The 15,383-nt window shown below is 37.4% G+C and overlaps 1 protein-coding gene across 2 annotated transcripts in view; it reads right to left on the reverse strand.

Annotated features, from left to right (window-relative positions):
• Positions 1-15,383, reverse strand: part of LOC140200447 (PDZ and LIM domain protein 7-like) — a 137,466-nt gene that overhangs the window by 1,112 nt on the left and 120,971 nt on the right. For both annotated transcript variants that reach the window (XM_072263795.1, XM_072263794.1), the window contains exons 6-9: positions 14,433-14,676; positions 4,293-4,473; positions 3,320-3,440; positions 867-982 (exon numbers count right to left, since the gene is read on the reverse strand). In XM_072263795.1, coding sequence (XP_072119896.1) covers positions 867-982; positions 3,320-3,440; positions 4,293-4,473; positions 14,433-14,676 — 662 coding nt within the window. The remainder of the gene's footprint in view (positions 1-866; positions 983-3,319; positions 3,441-4,292; positions 4,474-14,432; positions 14,677-15,383) is intronic.

Consider the following 15,383-nt stretch of genomic DNA (forward strand, 5'->3'; position numbering starts at 1 on the left):
TCTCAAATGTTGAGAAGACAAAAGAAATGATTGTGGACTTCAGAAAGGCACAGGTCAACCACTCTCCATTGCAAATCAATTGCTCTGTCATGGAGAGAGTGAAGAGTACAAAGTTCCTTGGTGTGCACTTAATGGACAATCGAACTTGGAACCATAGCACTTCCTCACAGGTCAAGAAGACACAGCAGCTTCTACACTTTGAGGAGATTGAGTTGCGCAAGGCTCCCCACCCTATTTTAACAACTTTCTACAGGAGTACTTTCAAAACCGTCCAGTCTGGTTATATCATTGTGTGGTAGGGAAGCTGCAAGGAATCAGACAGCAAAACCTTATAGAGGACAGTAAAAACTGCTGAGAGGATCTTTGGGGTCTCCATCTCCCCTATTTGTGACATTTACCATGGGCGTTACAGACAACGAGCCCAAAGCATTGCTGAGAATACCCACCACCCACCCCATAACTTCTGACCCACAACCATCTACTTTCATAATTTGCAGCAACTTCTATCCCCCCGCTCCCCAGTTTTCTTTATCCCACCAGCCCTATGACCCACACATTTCTCCCTCCAATTTCCATCCTCACCTACTTCCCTTTATTCCATGATCTACCTTGCTCTCCAATCACATTCCATCTTTAGCCATCTGCCACTTCCACCTATCACCTCCCAGCTTCATACATCATTCCCACGTTCTCCCTCCCTCACCTACCCATCATCCCTTTCTCATCTGGATCAACCACAACCTCTTGCTCCACCCCTTCCCCCCCACCTTATTACACTGAAGTGAGCAGGCCTTAAAGTGCTCTAAAACTTTCACTTCCCTGAAATAAATTTGATAAGTGGAGAATGGAATTAGGAACATACTCACCGCACACACAAAACAGGTGTCATGCCAGCTATACCCTAAAGCCTCAAGAAATCTGTCACCAGCATCGATCTTGAAGTCACAACCATGGCATTTTGTACCAAACATTTTTTCATAATCTGTTAAGAGTGCATAAATAAGATATATAGATTCATATTTCTACTGCAATAGTTTCTAGATCAGTTTATTAATTTTATCCATCACATAAAGACATTCAGTTGAATTATGGTGTTCAGTCTGACACCATACACTAATCGAGGTACTAAGGCCTTGAAGAGGATGCTGTGGAGATGTATAGAAGTTATGCAGAAGCTGGGAATAACCTCTTTACAATGACAGGTTTGGTAAAAAATCAATATTAAAAAGCAAAAATGAACAGAAATTGATTCATACAGCACTGTTTTGGATGAATATGTAGAAAAATGAAGATATCTAGTTAATGACAATGTGTTTCAGCTGGCATGTGCACATCCGCAGCATTTGATACAGAGTATGCAGGTGTCAATGGTGGAGAAGCTTCATTGTTAAAGAGGCCTTGCCTTTGATGGTCCCTACCGGTACTCATACATCTCCTGGAGGTAATTTACTTATCTGGGTCAACTTTGGGATTCCCTCTGGTAAGAGCACCCAAATTCTTCCATAAACTTATGATTCTCACCCAACACAACCACACCCAACTTATTAATCAGTCAACTGATCCAATCTCCCAACAAAGCTCCCTCCTGAATACTGCCCTTCCACTCCTCCTCAAACTCATATGATCTGTGTCTGCTGCATTTTATCCCAGCCCTGCTTATGATCTTTTCAATTCCTTATCTTTTCCACAGCCCTATCTCTCTCACTTCTGTAACTCTAGTGCTCAACCGTGCTCACCCAATTGTAAAAGAAAGGCCTTTCACCATAGAAGGTATTCTCAGGAGTGATCTTGAACCTTGAGCACCTAGAAGTTACCCACTGACAGGCCAACAAACAAAATGCAGATCAACTTCAAGGTGCTTTAAGAAAATTGAAGCTATTTTACATGCAAGAGAAATATCAATAATTAAAGGTTATAGACTTAACATTATAGTACAAAAAATTCTCTTCATAACCAGTAGATTGGTATGAATGAAAAATTTAAAATACTGATGGATGTAGATTTAACATTAGGTGACCAACTCTCTCATTACCACCCTAGATAAGTTTTCACCCTCACCAATCCCACCATATACCTGCATGAACATAATGTCTTACTTGCTTTCTAAATTATTAAAATCATAGAAAAAAGCAACATAATATATCTTGTTAGGAGGTGCAAGGAAAGGCAACATAATATAAAGGTCTACATTCTAAAGGGAGCAGAAACAGAAACCTTCAAATCTTTGAAGGTGGAAAGGTTGACAAGCAGAGGATACAGATTTAATATAAACAGCAAATGTACAAAAGCTGACTTTCAAAAAAAAATGTACTAAAATGTGATGATTGAAACATGCATTTCAAAAGGGAATGGGATTAAGATGAAAATAAAATAAATTGCAGAGCCATAGAGTAAGGTTAAGGGATAGGTTGCAACGCTCTTGCAGAGAGCTGGAGGTGAACGATCTCCCTCTATGCAATTGTTGTTCAATGATTTTTAACAGGTCAAACCAAAATAAAACACTGTATTTGTAATCACTATCAAACTTTCCACAGCTTCTTTAAAATTTACTTTTGACCTTTAAATTGGGTCTTTTTGTAAGCATTGTATAGATATAAAAGTCAGTTAGTATATTTATAAAGTCTAGAATGCAAGTCCAAAAGTACCATTTGAAAAGCAAATGCAACTTAATCACACACTACTAATCTGAATGAAAAATGAAATGCTGAAGATTTTCATAGGATTGACAGGATCAATAGAGAAAAGAAGTAAATGTTTCAGGTCACGCAGATGCAGCCTGATTTGTTAAGCATCTCCCACACTTTTGTTAATGTCCTTCGTGTACAACTTACTCCAAGGTTACAAATCCTTTTATTTGCCACTTGAACTAATATTAAAGATATGTCAATGTAAACAATCTCCTAAACCAAATTATGACATTAAGTAATATTAGCTTCATGAACTCATTACAAGAGTTCGACCTCATTCCAGTTCACTTAGATGAGGTGGACACATTGTACTCTCTTTTACATGAAAGCAATCATACCCACTATTTAACGTAGAAAAAATATTACTGCTTTCAGATTACATGTTCAACTGCTCATAGTCTAAATTAGATTTAGAATAAAACTGTGATGAAAATTAAGGATGTTATATTGGCTGAATGTTACAATATGCAAAGACATTTAGATAATTACTGATTTCATACAAAGGAATATATGTTTTAAAATTAATATATTGAGTTACACGTCAAATTTTATGCAAAACGCTGCTCTGGTTCAAAATGAGTGAAAATAACTGTTACCGTACATTTAATTGAAAAGGTTCAAACTGTGTTTACCTCTCTCACAGTAAGGCTGACCTTCTTCCATGTAAAACGCTTTATTGCGGATTGGAGTTTTGCATGCAGCACAGGTAAAGCACTTAACATGCCATGTCTGCTTCAAAGCATGCATAATTTCCTAGAAATGGTAAATAAAGGTTAACAGGAAAGAAGAAATTCATATCCAGATAGAGTTTGCCTTTTTTCTATCATTTGGTTTTCAAGTAATCCTTCATCTAGCTTTAATTAGACAAGACTAGGCTAACCAATCTAGACTTAAATTTCTATTTGGACTGCACTTTGAACACTAGGAGCACTCTGCAAAGAGTCAAGTTCAACTGCTGCTTCTTTTGCAATTATACTTAAATATGCCATGTCAGAGAATTAAAAAAAAACAGCTACACATTTCCACTTCAGCTTTTGACGGTCCAAGGATGAAGGAGATTGATATATGATTAAATTACATTCCTGCTTTAAGTAAGCAGCACTCCCATTTCATGCATAACATGACCCTAACCCCTCCTCCAGGTTCAAAGTGGATTTATTTTAACTCAGTTCTTGCAGTTTATTTTTCCCCAATTATGTCAGTGTGGTACTTTGCCTTTCTGTTCCTAACAGAAGTTTGGCTGCAATTCCTCAAACACTTCACTGCAGTCTCCTCTGAAAACAAGTCAAAGTACAAAGGATCCTCTAATCAATATGGTCTGAATGAAGGGAACTCATTCAGCTATAAAGACTACCTTCATCTGGAATATTTACAATGCAATTTCATTGATATTTTATTGATTGCTTCACCTTATATAAAAAAGGTGCTCCTTTTCCATACACATACATCCCTCACAAAAGCAAATGTGAACTTTGATCCATGGATGATTCCCAAGAATTTAGTTATTCTGATGAATATTTCAAGTTCATGCTTATGGTTTAATTAACGAGTTTGCTTGCATCATACCAGTCTTTTATCTTTAAAAAAAACAATGATATTACTCACGCCTATGATCTTCTGTTTACATTTGGCACAGTTGGGAGCGTGCTTATTTTCATAGCATTTTCCACAAAACACAGAGCCCTTTTCCTCAAAGAATCCTCCCTCAGTCAAGGCCGTTTTACACTGATTGCAGGTAAACTCTTCAGGATGCCAAGAACGGCCCAAAGCTACAAGGTAGCGACCTCTAAACAAATGGAACATACATCAATCAAAGTATGCAAATCTTTTTCTAACCCAGAGTTTGATGAAAAAGAGCACTCACTGTATAGCTGAGTACACATTTATGAAACTAAATTTTCCACTGCCGACAATGGGCCGACATTAATAACCCAGTATTATTAGACTAATTGTAAACACCTACATAGTTATAAAAGTGAAACAGAACATGTCAGTGCCACAGATTCATCTACTTCATAGTTTTTTTCAATCATGAGCAAAACTAACATTTCATACTGTGGCTATTATCAGATCTTAAGATTTCAGTATTTAGGTTAACTTTAAAAAGTCAAAAGGCCTACATTGAAAGATTATGCCTTGTTCAAATAATGATTTTGGAAGTGATACCTAATACCCCAATCATGTCAGATTTCACTGAAGCTAATCAGTTATTTCACAATATTCTTTAGTGGTTTACTTGGATGAGTTTCAACCTGTGAAAGTATAATGTATTGACAATTAAACAATTTCCTTTGGTTAAAATGAAATATCCATAGCATCAGCTAATCATATAAAAAGATGTAAAAGTTATGAACTCAAGCTAAAACAAATCATGGACCAATAAAACAACAAGAAATTGCAGTGGGTGAGAAATGTAAGAGAGAGAAGATCGCAATTGATGGCCCAAGAGTCAAATGCTGAGTAGCAAACTGTAAAGTACATTTTGTGCCACCAAGCAAAATAATCTATGAAAAGATATTACCATTACTGCAAGTTATTGCTCAAAATACAATTTTGACAATGAAAATGCAGAAAAACAAAAAAAGTTCATAGCCATATACAATTGTAGAGATATTAAGTTTAGCTTTATTTGTCACATGGACATTGGAACATTGAAAGATACAGTGAAATATCTTGTTTCTGTCATCAACCAAAACAGTCCGAGGATTTGTTGAGGGCAGCCTGCAAGTGTTACCATCTTCTGATCCACAATTGCTTAACCCATATGTTTTTGAAATATGGGAGAAAAGCAGAGCACACAAAGGAAACCCGTGTGATCATCAGTACAATACACAAACTCCTTACAGACAGCAGTACTCTAAAGCCTGATTTATACTTCTGCGTTAACTGGATGCCGTAACCTACGCAAGTGACCTACGCACGTTGTGAGCATTTATACTTGTGCGTTGGTGTGTCTGCGTTGCTCTGCAATTCACGCATGCGCACTCATCTGCCTGCGCAAGGCTTCACGGTCATGGTAGTCTTTCTCAGGGTAAACAAGAAGCGAGTGTCTTTTTTCGTAAAAGCGAAATGTGTCCTCCATAATTTCAGAGGTCTGTAAAGCTTTATGGAAAGCATTGCAGCCAGAGTTCCTTCCTTACCCTTCACTCGCCCAATGGGAAGCTATCGCAGCATAGGAAAACATGCGATGCTACCAAGTGGACCAATCACAGTTCTTACGGTCTGCGTTGCCGCGACGTGCGGTTACATTTTGAGACGGGGCGCGTCGCAGCAACGCAGGCTCTCGCGTAGGGTTCCACGCTGGCTTTGCGTAGGGTTTGCAGCGTTGCAGAACTTACAGCGACGCGTTGATGCAGAAGTATAAACCAGGCTTAAAGCTTTACGTTAACCACTTCACCCCTGTGCCACCCTTGCATGTATAAACTTGCCTAATACATGCAGAGTTAAACAATGAAAACAACTTACTTGTACAACTGAAGTTAGTTTAAATATGTTTAGCAAATTAGCTAATCCTCAACACAGGTTGCTTATCAAGGTGGCTTTTTCATATTCAGCAGCAGTTCACAAATTACAATTTGAAAGAACTCATGCAGAAGTAATACCTGATTATTGACTCCGTTTCTGTGCTTTAATGATCCTACTCAGTCATTCTGATGTGGCTATCCTCTGTCCTCCATGGGTTGTGTGCTCATGCTGACAATAGGTTTCACAGCCTGTCAAATTCCCCAATGTAATTTATAGCTGGAAATAGAATGTGTTCCCAGCTAATTCATGCTGTTCTTTCCTAAAATACATTCCAAATGGCATCTCTACATGGTGCAGAATCTGTTGACCCACACTGAAATCCTACTCCCTGCTATCTTGCCTTGCTCTGAGAATTGAGTTAGGGTTAATTTGGAATTTTAATAATGTAGGTTTAATCTCACAATTGTAAATTTCACAGTGCGAATTTGCTGACTTTGCAGAATTTACATAGGAAATTTTTGCATTCACCTGACCTTTAAAATTAATTCAGAATATAAATGTAAATACAATTAATTCAAACCTCTATCTACAATGCAAAAGAAAATAAATAAGCTAAATTTTAAGAGACTGCACTCTATTATTATAAGCATATAACTTGGTCAGTACAAATTGGAATTCTGCAAACACAGCTTTGAATGCAAAAGATTCAGTAGGTTTTCTCACCTTACTAAATTAAAGATTAATCTATAAATTAGTGATTCAACTTTTTCTTAAATATTAACGCAAACAACCGGGGAAAATATCTTTAGGGTGTTAAAGAAAACAGTGCTTTTTTTTTCATTTTCTTGAACACTTTAGTCCAGTGGTCCCCAACCTACGGGCCACGAAGAATGCAGTGGTGCAGCGGTAGCCGGAATGCACCCAACACATCTTTAAGGAAAAGCCAAAATAATCAAGCTAATCAATTAGGTGACGCAATCAGCAATTGCCTCCGATCTGGGCCGACATTTACGTGCCAGGCGGCACCTAATTAATTAGCTTGTTTATTTCGGCTCTTTTCTTAAAGATGTGCTGGGTGTGTTCTGGCTACCGCTGCGTCACTGCATTCTTCACGGCAATGTATCAGTCTGTGGCCCGGAGGTTGGGGACCACTGTTTTGGTCAATTTCGAAAATAGGATAAAGGAGTTGTGCAACTGGGCAAGGCCACTGAAGCAAGGTGTCCCGTGATGAACCCTGCAAGAATAGGGCAAAAACTAATACAATAAATATTATAAAATGGTTGCCATCTGCATTTTTACAGTCAAATAACAATCATTTAGCTGCATGTTCTTTTTTGTAAATAACTTTTCCTTCAGCATCTGAAACTTTAAATTGCAATCTTGACTTCATCACAACTCTGACCAAAATATTACAATATATTTTGCACTGTAACTACTTTTGACGATTCAGCATATCACAGCTGTTCCATTTTACAATATTACACATTCCTTCAATAGTTCTCATTTTATTCTCAGCAGTTCACCGAAATCATTACAACAAAAAAGGTGTCAGTGTTGTCCTCCATTCTTCATCCCTGGGTGTTATTACTATGATTACAAAAACTAAAGACTAAGAGCATAGATGTCAACAATGATCTAAAGATCATGTAAATTTTGGGGGTTAACAAGATGTATAAAGAGCAGCAAATGCATTTATCTAGTTGCTACAAAATGCTTTTTTAAAATTAATTTTATTGAGATACACCACAGAATAGATGGTGTATCTCAGTTATACTTTTCTAAACCAGCTACAAAAAAATCATAGGAGAGAGAAGTTTATAATTCTGGAAACACTAATTGCTGTGATTTGAAAAAAAATCTAATTTAATAAATTACTAAAAAAGTTAAAAGTTCAATTAAGTTGGAAACCTCTTAACAATTTTAAGAATCCTTCTGATCTCTTTAACAGTATCACATCATTGCTACAAATAGTGCACCTGCCAGCTGAGTGAGTTTTCCAGAGAAATCTGATAACAGTAATTGTTTCTAATCTTGTTCCATCACTGGCTTGTGAGGTCATGGCAATTCTCAACTGACAGTTAAATTCCAAAGTTGTCTTGATATTTGCCAGCTTTGTGGGGAGTGGAGTACTGTATTCAGGGAAAATCTGGATCCTGGGTTCTGAAATAAAAGTGGAGTCATTGCCAGTGGCATTACCAATCAATTCTTCAATATGCTCAAGAGAACAAATGTATGCAGAAGAGGCATAATTGTCTTTCCAAACAGGATCAGAGATCATATTGCTATTTATTATGGGCAATGTATTTAACTTTAAATTTTTATTTTCCTTTGCGTCCTACATTCCTATTCTCTACAAATTTGACTATTTTCTCTATACAGGACATTATAATTTATGAAGAGGTTCCATGCCTGTGTTTTGATAAACCTACTTGCCGAAAATTCACTTTCAATGCATTGGAGAATTTGAGTGCAAATTGCATTTGAATCATTTTGCTGACAACAATTTTGAGTTTGTTCTCAATGCTATTTCCAATTTCTATAATGAGAAAATTTCCAGGAACCAGCACCTTCAAGGAACATTGTAGAACATCATATTAATTCTTGCATTCATAGCATTGCTCAATTTGTGGTCACATGGTATAATATTGGGGGGGGGGGGAAATCAAAGTTATAATGCTTAGTAACCATGTGACAACAACGTAACTTTTAGTGTTTGAATGTGAATAATGTTTTACTGAACAATTTACTAATTTCCTTGGTATGCAATGATCTGTTTCTTAATAACTATTTAACCACTCATTAACTATGTAATCACTGAACTTTGGCTCCCCTGGAACTAAAAAGAGAAACAATTTTTTTTAATGTGTCCGTCAGGGCTCACCTGGGGCACATGTTGCTTTTATCTGATAATTTCTATGGGCACAAAGTACTGTGCTAACTTTACCTACAATGAATGGGAGTTGCACTTAAGAATTCATCTACTATCATCTTCAATTTGGACAATTTTAGGTGAATTGTGCTAGAAAAGTAGACCAGAAACCCTAAATAATTTTAATAATGACTAAGTGAAAGTTAAAGGACAAATAGCAAGCCTGCACATCCCTCAAATCTAGATAATTTGTATTGTTTTCTGCTGAGATTTTGGTAACTTTTTTTTGGCATGAAGTTATATTGGTAATGTCAGGGAAATGCAGCAACAGCAGAAGGTTTATACTCAGCTTGTAGGTAGATTGACCTGCATTAGGTTTTGGTAAGCAGATTTAAACCTGATTTCTATAATCATTTTACCATATAAAAGGGTGCAACATTTGTAAACAAAATGGTACTCCAAAATCAATCTTGAACTGTACTTCAAAAATCAACGTCGTAGTCAAATTTCTTGTCATATGCACAAGTACATGTAAGCAGGTGAAATGAAAACTTCACAGTAGCATCAGCGGTGCATAGTATCATTCAAGTAGTATTCTTAAGAAAAACGTAAAAGTCTTAGGCACATGTAAAATAATTCTGTAAAGTGAAGTTCAAAAATAATGAAATGAAAAGTTTCTAAATATCAAAAAAATTACTATAAAGAACAATATTTTAATCCCAGTTTAGATTCCTAGACAGGCTTGATGATGGTGAGACTCTGTAGGGGCCATATCATCTGTTGCAGAACTCCTTGTTCTTCTTCTTGCTGAAGGTAGTTCTTTATGACCTTGACTGTGTGTTTGGGGCTCACTGTCCTGCTGCAGAATGAAGTTGCGACCATTCAGATGCTTCCCTGATGGTATTGCGTGATAGATGAGAATCTGTTGGCATTTCTCAGCACTGAAGATTCCACTAATTCTCACCAGTTCACTAACTCCATTTGCAGAAACGCAGCCCCTAACCTGCAGGGAACCATTGCCATGCTTCACCCTTGGCTGTAGACACACATCCCTGTAGCATTCTCCAGCTCTTCTACATGCAAACAGTCTCCTGTGTAGGCCAAAAATTAAAAATTTTGATTCATTGTTCTAGAGCACTCACTGCCATTGTTCAACAGCGCAGTCCTTTTGTTTTTCAGTGTATGTTAGTCTCTTAGCTTTGTTTCCACTTCAGAGAAATGGCTTTATGGCAGCAGCTCTTCCATGAAGACCACTTCTGACAAGATCTCTCCGGATGTAGAGGAGAGTACTTGGGTTTCAGTGGTTTCTGTGAGTTCAGTGCTGGATTCTTTCAACTTATAAGGGATGTCAGTTTGGTGCACCTCACCTACTGCATGCAGTTTCCGTGGCTGACCACTGTTGCTGGTCCTCAATTTTGCCTGTTTCTTTCTGCTTCTTCAGAAGAGCTAGGCCAGTGCATTATGAAACTCTGGACTGTTGTGAAATTCCTGCTTGGGAGAGGCCTCGTTGATGCAGGATGACCACTTTGTGTCTTGTTGCTATGCTCACTCTTGCCATGGTGCAACAATTCATGAACTGAAGGGTAAAATGTCACATCTGCCACACCCTCACCTTTTACTTTGGTTGTCCTTCGCCCAGTTTAATTCTTTCTACAACCGTTTCTGTTTCAGTTCATCAGTTAGTTCATTCAATGCATTATATCATTGATCATTAGTACCTGTTTGTTATCTTTGTTTAATCATACACTGGGCTATATCTCTACAAAGTAATCAAGTTTTTATTTGATAGGTGGTCTATTACTTAATGTGTAACAAAATTCTTTAACAAAATACAAAAAAAATTTTCAGTAACAATTTCTTGGAAAATAAATGTTTGGAAATCTAAACTTTACTCTTTTCTACTAACACACTAACGCAGAATATGAAGCAAAGGTCTAAAACAAAGTTTATATTAAAAAATCTAGTGTGCTTCAAACTTCTGCACAGTACTGTAAATTAAGCACACGTTTTACAAGAAAAAAAACACAAACAGAACAAAAAAGCCAATTTGAGTGCAAAGTGATTAGAGTGGTCATAGTATTGCTAAAGTATGGCAGTAATTAAGGTTTTGCTGGTTGGTTCATGGATTGAATGAATGAAGGGAAGTAGCTGTTCTGGTGGGATGGGACTTCAACTTCCTGTACCTCCAAGAGCTATCATTAGTATACAATTTCATATTAAACTTTAGAGTAGTGTGTTTAAGTCCGAAACTAGAGATTTTATGTTGATCAAATTAATTATGAAAGAATTAAGTTAGATTGGAAATTTACATGAAAGCTTTGCTAATATAAGAGCAAGAACAGAAATTACTTGTACTACACACTTAGGAAGCTATGAAGTGATGTAGTGATGCGTGCAGCCCCATTAAGTTCCCATTAAGTGTCATATAGTCCAAGTTTCCTGGTCCAGATTTTTCTATACTTAAAATCCTTTTAAGTTTTGGGAAAGATGGGCCAAACATATACTCTGCTCTAAACAACAGGAATTCTGCAGATGCTGGAAATTCAACCAACACACATAAAAGTTGCTGGTGAACGCAGCAGGCCAGGCAGCATCTTTAGGAAGAGATGCAGTCGACGTTTCAGGCCGAGACCCTTCCTTCAGTTAGTCCTAACGAAGGGTCTCGGCCTGAAACGTCGACTGCACCTCTTCCTAGAGATGCTGCCTGGCCTGCTGCGTTCACCAGCAACTTTTATGTATGTTGCTCTGTTCTAAACAACAGTTCATGAATTGAGCTGGTCCAAATCCACTATTCTTTATTGTCTTATATTAGTTTTCTCATCCATTTCAAGTAAAATAGAGCCAAAAGTGTTTATGGCTGTATATAATTCAAAACATCAGAGTGATATTATTGTATATCTATTTTCCAAAGAATTGTGGTAGTGTTACACAAGAGCATAAGGAAGAACACTAGAAGTAGGCTGTCTGGCCTAGCAAGACAGCTTAGCCATTCAATATGATCAATTCTGATCAGGCCATTGACTCAACCCCACCTATCTGCCTTTCCGCCATAGTTTTGATGTCCTCAGCTATGCAAAAAAAAATCTAAATGTGTTTTAAATATATCTATTGAGGTATCACTGATTACCTTTCAAAGCTTTGAAGCAAAATAATTCCTTGTAGAATTCAGCAAGAAAGGAAAGAGGAAAAAGTGGATGAGTGATGAAGGGAGATCAAAAGGTGATGTCCCAGCTGAAGCCAAAAAAATATTCATGAGCAAAGGAGAGAAAGCTGCAATAGGAGAGAAAGACAAAGAACAGTCAAAATACACCAACAAAAAAACAATGATAGGGATTTACCATATTTTCTGACCTATCATGTGTAAACTGATAATAAGGCAGCAAGAAATAATTAAAAATCACCAAATGCTTTCACAAATATTCATTGATACTCCAACTATACCTAAGAAGTCACAAAAAATTAATCAAACTGCATAAGATAGCAAATGCTGCAATTCTGACCTAAAAATGAAAAATACCAAAAATACTCATCAGATTAAGCAACATCTGTGGAAAGAGCAAAATGCAGACTGGGTGACTGCTTTCCTGAACACCTCCATTAATTACATAAGATTGGCCCAGAGCCTCCAGTTTATCATCAAATTTCCACACTGAACTTGGTCTTTGGTCCCTTATACCACCGCACAGAAAATCATCATCATTTGACTGGGCGCACTGCCACTCCACGGATTCAACACAAGTTTCAGACGATGTGCCTTTCCAGATTGTGTCAGCACTGGCCAGTCATCAAATTGTAATGTTATTTCAACTTTTTTTCTCTCCACACTTTCTGTCTGACCCAGCTTTCTTTGTTACTGAAGTTTTCTGGCACCATTTTTCCCCACTCCTTTGTGCTCATTCATCTCCTTCAGTTTTCAACTACTCCTGGTCGATCAGCTGTGAGTGATAAATCTTCCCAGATGGCCTCCCCAGCTTTATTGCCATAACAACATTTGAACATATAATTTAGGAGCTGAGCCTACATTATTAAGGCCATTGCTAATCAGAAAATATTTCAACCTATCCCAAGTGACCTTTCACCCTTGCTTATTAAGAATCTGTCTACTTTTGCCTCAAAATTTTTAAAGCTTCTGCCTAAACTATTCTTTGTGGAACATTGCTCCAAACACTCACAACTGTCAAAGAAAAAATATTTGCCTCATGTCTGTATTAAATGGGCTTCTCCTTTTCATCAGAGTGATCCCCTGTTCTAGTTCCTCCCACATGAGCAAACGTCTGCCCAAAGTTCAAAGTAAATTTTTTTATCAGTGTACATACATGTCATCATATGTCATCACCTTGAGCTCAATAAATCAAACAACCATAATAGAATCAATGAAAGTCCATACCCACAGGGTGGACAAGCAGTGTGCAAAAGACAACAAACTGTACAAGTGAAAAAAGAAAGAAAAATAATGAATAGATAAGTAACAAATATCAAGAACATGAGATGAAGAGTCCTTGAAACTGAGTTCATAGGTTGTGGGAAGAGTTCAGTGATGAGGCAAGTGAAGTTGAGCAAAGTTATCACCTCTGATTTAAGACCCTGATGGCTGAGTAATAATAATTGTTCCTGAACCTGGTGGTGAGAGTCCAAAACCTCCTGTACCTTCTTTCCTGATGGCAGCCACAAAAAGGGATCATGCTCTGGGTGGTGGGAGATCCCTGATAATGGATGCTGCTTTTCTGTGACACCGCTCTATGTAGATGTGTTCAATGGTAGGGATGGCTTTACCCATGAGGTACTGGGCCATATCCACCACTTCTCGTAGGATTTTTCATTTAAGGGTATTGGTATTTTCATACCAGGCCGTGATGCAGCCGTCAATATACGATTCAGCACACATATTAAAAAAGTTTGTCAAAGTTTTAAATGTCATGCCAAATCTTGGCAAACTTCTAATTAGAGGTACTGTCACATTTTCTTCATAACTGTACTTACGCTGGGCACAGGACAGGTCCCTTTGAAATGATAACTCTGATGAATTTGAAGATGCTGACATTCACCCACACCTATTTTGTACAAAACACTCAGGATTTTCTATGTTTCAATCAATTTACATCTTATTCTTGTGAACTCCATGAGATACAAGCCTCGACTGTCCAAACTGGTCTTATAAGACAATACGTCTTTCTATCAATCCTTCTCTCAAAGCAATAACATTTTGGTCTCATCCCACCACCAACAGTTCTCTCCACCTTGTCCCTCCTTTTCAACTTAAAATAAGCTTGTTTTCTAAGTTGCTTGAGATTTGATGGAAGGAATTTACTTGGAATTTTAAGAGTTCCTCTATCTACAGATGCTGCCTGACCTGCTGAGAATATACTTGATGCTGTAACTAATGAACAGTTATACTTGTATTCTTTACTCACTTGATGACCTTGTTACAATGCGCACACACTGGAGTCCTGTTTGTCCCTTCGGGTGCCTGCTGAGCTGCCTGGACAATAGAGTTTCGATTCTGCTGAGGGGTTGGTTGAGCAGGCTGAGTGTATTTAGTCATTATGGTGGTAGTTTTGTTTGGTGCATATTTCTCTGCAAAGGAATCATCCACCACCCAAGGTGGTCTACAACGTGGAGCAGAAGGAACTGGAGCATCCCTTGGGTCAGGTTTCCCTGAAAAAGAAATCAAGGCAAATAATGAGACATTTTCTCCAATGAGATACCTTACAAACATATGAAATAGTAGCAGAAGGCAGCCATTTGGCACAAGTTCATTAAACACACTGCTTACCTGATTTTAACCACTTTGATTGTAATTTTCTAGTTGTGCTAGTGGATTTGCATTCTAGGAATTCCATAATTTAACTGAAAGCTGATTTTTTTAATACATAGGGTAAACTATGGAAATTTAATTATACAATATTTCAGATTATTGCTCACTTATTATTATTGAGATTGATGGATGAAACACAACAAGCCATAATCTTCTTCTGGTAATCAATAAGAGCAATAACGTGCCAGCAATGCAAGGGATTTCACAATTTCATCATATTTAGTTATTCAGAATCTCTTCAACTCACAGCAACTCAAACTCCAATTAATCTGTCCCTTAAAATAAGCTAGTCAAGCCCAGATACAGTATGCCATCAAAGATCCTTGGTTGCCAGATCCTCCATGTCAGAGAAACCTTTGTCGGAGTTAATAAGGGAGGATCTAATCCAAGAAAGAAGCAGTGAAAAGAATCAGAATCTGGTTTAATATCACTGGAATGTATTGTGAAATTCATTAACTTCATGACAGCAATACAATGAAATACATGATAAGCAAATATAGAGAAAAATTTGAATTACAGGAAGTATATATACGTCTATTATATAGTT

The sequence above is a fragment of the Mobula birostris genome, chromosome 7, assembly GCF_030028105.1.
Source record: "Mobula birostris isolate sMobBir1 chromosome 7, sMobBir1.hap1, whole genome shotgun sequence".
Taxonomy (NCBI): domain Eukaryota; kingdom Metazoa; phylum Chordata; class Chondrichthyes; order Myliobatiformes; family Myliobatidae; genus Mobula; species Mobula birostris.